A 6,011-nucleotide genomic window follows, 5' to 3' on the forward strand; every position below is an offset into this window, starting at 1 on the left:
GCCAGGAGCTGCTAATACAGTGATTCTCTTGCCTCAAGTCATGGTGACAGCAATGAGGAGCCAGCTAGCAACAGGCTTTCTGGATAGAAATCCTAATCCCACCCCAGCTTCCTGTAAGTCTTGAAACCTGCGCTCAGCTGCCTCTGAGCACGCGAGGGATTCAGAGGCAGATTTCATTCCAAGAGCACTTGGATCTCCCCAGGTGTCCACCCTGTGGCTCCTGCCCTGGCTCTGCTGTCCCTCCCCAGGAATAAGGCTCAGCTACAGCCACCCTTGCAGCTCTCCAGGGATGGATGACTCTAGAGGAGCCCCAGAATCAATCCCAGGGAATAGTAACCACTGGCAAATGGACATGATGCACCAACACAGCCTCGCAGAGCTCAGACCCTGAGAGCTCAGCAGTGGGTAGGTGGTTTGCTCCTCAGCAGATGGAGAGGAGGTACAAGCTCTGCCTGCAAAACAGGAGCACTGGGGCTGCAGAGGGCAAGAGGGACACAGACACGCACATGGACAAGGGCACGGCGCAGCCAGCCAGTGAAGCCCATTTTATTGTTTCCAACACAAAGGAAGTACTGATTTCTAGCAAGGATTTCAGCGTGTAAGGCTTTTGGTCTGTAACATCTGGCTCTGTTTACAAAATCCCTGACCTCAAAAACAACGGCCCTATGCTGTTCTGTAATGGCACTTAGGTTATCTGGGCTTTAATGACTGGCCTTTTCAAATAAGGCAGAGTGTGTCCCTTCCCAGATCAAGGAAATCCTCTCTGAATCTTCAAATCCCATTAACAAAATGATAGTACAAACAACGTGACAGACACACTGTTCCACAGCAGGGAAACCTAAGCCAAGTCCAGCTCCTCCCAGGTACCACTTGAACATCTCCCTGTTTAGGAGCCATGAATGCACACAGCAATGCTGGTGCAGAGCAGGGTGGATCTGGCAGATCTTCCCAGCCTAGGGTTTCCTCATAATATTTACTGCTTGTTCCTCAGTACTGCAGCCATCTTTTGAGGGCAAGAGTCTTGGAAAGGAATTTGTACAGAATCAGCGTGGAATTAAGTGGAAAAGAGATGTAAGTTTAACATCAAAAAAAGGGAAGGGGAAACCAAACAAAGAGACATGAACTATGAACATTGTCAGGAGGCTATTCCTCCCTAGCAGGCTGAGATGCTTCTCAGGGTTCTCAGGGCTTTATCTTTGCTTGCCTCCCTGCATGACTGGCAGGGAGGGAGGCCAACATTCAATATTCACTCCTACCAGCACAAGACAAAGCCAAAATATTCACAAACAACAACCTTTAACAAAACATGAAGAAGAGAAACAACAACCTAGTGCAGCAGATCAACACCTGAGAGGACTGGATAATTTCAACACCAGTCTGTAAAGCCTTCCAAAAATACCATTTCTCACTCTGCTTAGGAAAATCAGGGGTAAAAGAGATGGCCAGCCATCTCAGCTGGTGCCTAAGCCTTGTGCTTCTTCGCAGCTGGCTGTCCCTGCTTCCCCAGCCACTGCTGCAGAACATCTGCGCTGGTTTTCTTGGGTGAAGGGCTGTGGATGAACTGACTTTTCCACTTGGGCAATTCGTTTTCTTTCTTCTGGGGAGAGCCCTCCTGGGAACTTTTTAACCAGCCCAACATCACTTTGTTGCTTGGGGTGGCTTTCACCTCCTGCATAGACAAAAGACAGTGTGAGAGAAGTCAGAACCACAGAGCGAGCAGGGCAGCCAGCCAGCTGCAAGAGCTGGTCCAGAGCGGGATGTGGAGGCTGGAGCTATGGCCCTGCCTGCAACCAGGCACATCTGCGGGAGGTTCCCCAGACTGCTGTGAACAGGCTTGTTCCAAGACCCATTTCACATGGAATTTGCCTCATTTGGCAGCAAAGTCCTGGCATGAGCTGACAGTTTTATTTCTGGAAGCAGAGGGAAGGGAATCTGTCCAGGGCTCAGCACTCCAGCATCAAGCATGGGCATGCTCTGCAGACATTGCCTACTGCCACTCCTCCTGCAGCCTGGCAGCTCTGACCCAGCTCAGACATCATCGTGGCTGAGCTCCCCCCTGCCAAGCCCCACCAGCACCCACCTTCTTGGCTCCCAGCTCAATGGGTGCAACACACTCAGGTGTGTTGTTGCGGATGTTGTTGACAAAGGTGGACACTGGGTGGAAAACAATGTTCTCCGTGGGCTGGATGAGTTTAACAGCTTCTTGGGTTGGCACTTCAGCAAAGTCCAGCCATTTCCTGATGGCTTCGTCCCCATCCAGGATGGCTGGCATCCTAAAGGATAAAACAGTTGGAGCCAAAGCTCAGCAGCAGTATGTCAGCGTGGTGGCAAAAGCCAGACTTGTAAGCCAGCAAGGAGCTGCCTTCTTGGGGGAAACAGGGAAAACTGAAGCAGCAGAATGCTCTTCTGCAAGGCAGAGTGTGCATTCTCTTCGTCCAGGAAGCTGATTTGCTGGAAGAGGCAGAGGGGTTGACTGCCAGGCCCTGATCAGGCAAGGAGACCAATTCCAGAATGCAATCCAATTCCAACTGCCATCCACAGAGCACAAAGATGGTGATTTATGGAAAGGGCATGAGCTGGTGGCCTGAAATCAATCAGTAATGCTGTAGCACTTCTGCCTGAGAGCAGGAGGAGGCTGCTGCACTCCGTGCCTGTGTGTTGCCAAACTGGTGTCTAGAGGTGCAGTTCTCCTACTTCATCCCCCTCCACCCTGCAACCCCCTTGCCTGCTCTCACTTGCCTGTGATGGATGAAGCTCACATCCTTGGAAGCATCCACAGTGATGATGGTGTAAGTGTACAGCATTTCTCCTCCCCCTGGTGGCTCCCAGCAGTCAAAAATCCCAGCCATAGTAAGCAACCTCCATCCTTTCCATTCTTCATCTCCCTCCATCTCCTTGTCCTGCAGGAGAGAGGCCCCATTGTCCTGGTCACCATGGTCAGCCAAAGCAGCACAGGTTTGCCAGTGCTGAGGCAGGTCAGTGACTCAGATCTGAGTAATGAACAGAACTAATCTGAGGCTCTCCAGGAGTTTTTCTACTGATTTGAGGTAACTCCAGGACAAGTACCAGGACCCTCATCTTCCCACAGGCAAGCCAGTGCTCTCCTCCCCATCTGAATATGCCAGTCACTGGTTCAGCCAAATGAAAGAGGTAGTGAAACTCCCAGCCTAGTCCCCTGTGAGCCACACTGCCCACCCATGCAAATATCTGGCACGTGGGGAGCAGTGACCGTGACAAGAGGGACGCTGCGTCACCTTTCACAGCCTGGAGACCGCTGCGATGGGAACTGCCAGCCACAGAGGGGTGACAGAGTGCCGAGCCCAGCACTGAACTCAGCCCTGCTGGGGAACAGACTCCCAGGGATGGGCAGAGCAGGAGGGAATTGGGCTTTTCCCCAGGCAGCTGAAGGGAGCAGGGGCCCAGAGCTGGGTGCAAGTGCTCAGACACATCAAGGGACTCCATACCATGGCATCCTTGGTCTGGGGGAAGTAAATGAAATAGGGCTGCTTTCCCCCACTGTGCTGCTGCCACTCGTAGAAGCCATCTGCCAGGACCACGCAGCGCTTGCCCTTGAGGAGAGCACCCTGGGGAGAGACAGCACAAGTGAGCAGTGAGCAGCAGCCTCAGGCAGCCTGCAATGGCAGAAGGGCTCTTATAACCACCCAGCCCTTTCAGTCCCTCCCAGGACTTTCCTGAATTGCCCCTGGAATGCACAAATACCACCACTAGTGCGATGTTGAGCTTTACCAGTAATGGTCTTTTCAGTTCTTCTGTTTTAGTGAAAGCCCCAGCTTTGCAGTACAGGGACTTCCTCCCCTGTGTAATGGCAAGTGATGACCAGTACTGGCCCAGCAGATGTTTCTGCCCTGGCTTTGCTGACTACAAGATTTCGTCTAGCAGGACAAAAAGGTGGCAGCAGCTCACCTTGTAGGAGGACTTGCTCAGCATGGTATCGCTGCGGCAGTTGGAGGTGTTGAACTGCAGTTTGGAGGGGTTGTCCTGTTTGAACCAGGAGGGCACCAGGCCCCAGCGCATGTCCATGAGGACCCGCTCGGAGGAGTCAGCATCCTTTCCAATGAACAGAGAAACCTCAGGTCAGAGCAACCACCACAAGCGTTCCCACAGCTTCAGAGAGGTGTTTTGGGAAGTCCTGTGGAAATGGCTTTGTCTCCTAAAAGTGGAGATCAGTCTCTGTCGAGAGAAGCTCGGGCTCACTGCCCCTCCCTCACAAGCCATGCAGAAATAGCCACTAATTATAACCCTTTGCATATTCTTAACAGCCTTCATGTAAGAATTAACCTTCAGCAGAAAGTACATGAATATTTTTCAGGAATAAAGAATTGTCTCTGTGAGGCTCACCCAACTCTCTGGAAGAATTAACACAGCTTTTTTTTTTTTCAGTGGAAATGGCTGGAGACATGAATTCCCAAGCTCTTGAATAAACAGCCACGTCAGGCTGGTGTCAAAAGTCCTCAAAGCCTTCCCTGGTGACACCGAACAGCCCAAAGCAGCTAAAGCCTAACTTTCATTTTAATAATGTGATTTCTGCTAACCTGGTGCACTTTAACTGCTTCTGTTTTGCATATTACCTGCCTTTGGACAATGGAAACAGTTTGTGGCTTTCGATTCTCCCCCAGCTTGCTCTCACTTTCTGCCCACAGCTGTCGGTGCTGGCAGTGCCTGCGGGGCTGTTTGCTCCCAAAGGACTGCAGCAGACAGACACACAAATACACCTACTCTACGTGTGTGTACGCAGGGACGTGTGTGCGGTTCTGTGAAGTCTTTCAGAGCCTCCCTCAGGGCAGGAGTGGCAAAAAGGGACACCCTGCACCACACCAGCATCCCAACAACTTGAACAGGGATGGACAACTAAGCAAGGGTGTGCCCGTGACCTGTACCACACTCCCTGCCCCATATTCCTCTGCTCCATCAGCTCCACGGCCTACTCTCGGGGGGATGTGGGACCCCTAAAGCAGGAAAGGAGGGCATGAGGCTGATGGCATTGCCCACCAAGTGTCCCATTTGATCACCTGTGCCACTAACGGGGGGTTCCGACTGAGCACACCCCGTTTCAGCCCACTGAGCCCCAAAGAGCAGCAGCTGGCCAGGCACCCTTTCTGTGTGAAACCAAACGAGCAGCACCAACAGCCCTAGAGGCTGCCCAGGTCGTCCGGGGGAGGTCGTGTGAGGCTTAAATTATGAAATTATGCAGGACAGCAGTCACCACAGGTGTACAGCTACTATTCTGCTCCAGAGTTGAGATTTTTCTCTCTACGCTCTCCTAATACCAATGTGACCTGAACCCAGGCTGCAGAGTTACGAAATTTCAGAAAAAAAAAAGGTGCCTCAGGAAAGCCAATTAAATCCAGCAGAGCAATTACAGACATTTGCAAAACAATTCTACCAAGGCTAAGTACTTATACACATTTTTGCAGAAAACATAAACACTGTGGTGGAAGCACTGTACCGATTCCCCTCCTTCTGAACATGTAAATATTAACAAGAAGCGACATTTCAGCAATTAGAAAATTCAATACCTGCCACGTACAGCAAAGCGAAACGAAACAAACCACGGCCGTTCAGAGCGAGTCCCTCTCCCCTCGGAGGGGCACGGTGCCCTTCCCTCCGCTCCGGTTGGAGCCGCACGATGCCCAGCACCCACCCCGCCAAGCCCGGGAGCGGGTACCTGCTGGAGGTGGCGGCGGGAGAGCAGCACGGGGCCGCTGGACTGCGGGCCCTTGTTGTAGGAGGGCTGGTAGCGCTCCTGCCGCAGCCACTCGGGCTGCCGCAGCCGGCCCCGGCGGTCGCGGTAGGCGCAGGCCCGGCGGAGGTTGTCGGCGGCCAGCGAGCAGGCGGTGCGGCCGCACATCCCGCCGGCCCCGGGCACCGCTCCGCGCCCGCCCGCCGCGGGGAGGGGCCGCGGCCGCCCAAACGCCGGTCCCGCCCCCACACAGCCAGGAAGAGCCACGACACTGCTGCTTTATTGGAACCACTGCGGGAGACGGGGAGCG

The 6,011-nt window shown here is 53.2% G+C and overlaps 1 protein-coding gene across 1 annotated transcript; it reads right to left on the reverse strand.

Moving 5' to 3' along the window:
• Positions 1 to 530: 530 nt before the first annotated feature.
• On the reverse strand, positions 531 to 5,869 carry HMCES (5-hydroxymethylcytosine binding, ES cell specific). The gene is made up of 6 exons (XM_002198065.6): positions 5,687 to 5,869; positions 3,925 to 4,068; positions 3,465 to 3,584; positions 2,740 to 2,900; positions 2,081 to 2,273; positions 531 to 1,669 (listed from the first exon to the last, which is right to left on the reverse strand). Exons 1-6 carry the CDS (start codon positions 5,867 to 5,869, stop codon positions 1,463 to 1,465), a joined length of 1,008 nt encoding a protein of 335 aa, XP_002198101.4. The 3' UTR covers positions 531 to 1,462.
• Between the last annotated feature and the right edge of the window lie 142 nt (positions 5,870 to 6,011).

This window comes from Taeniopygia guttata, chromosome 12, assembly GCF_048771995.1.
Source record: "Taeniopygia guttata chromosome 12, bTaeGut7.mat, whole genome shotgun sequence".
Classification (NCBI taxonomy): Eukaryota; Metazoa; Chordata; class Aves; order Passeriformes; family Estrildidae; genus Taeniopygia; species Taeniopygia guttata.

Coding starts and splice junctions, on each gene's coding strand:
- HMCES (XM_002198065.6), bottom strand. CDS start 5,869: ATGTGCGGCCGCACCGCCTGCTCGCTGGCCGCCGACAACCTCCGCCGG. Junction 3,585..3,924: donor TGAGCAAGTCCTCCTACAAG/GTGAGCTGCTGC, acceptor GTCTCTCCCCAG/GGTGCTCTCCTCAAGGGCAA. Junction 2,274..2,739: donor GTGAGCTTCATCCATCACAG/GCAAGTGAGAGC, acceptor TTTATCCTTTAG/GATGCCAGCCATCCTGGATG.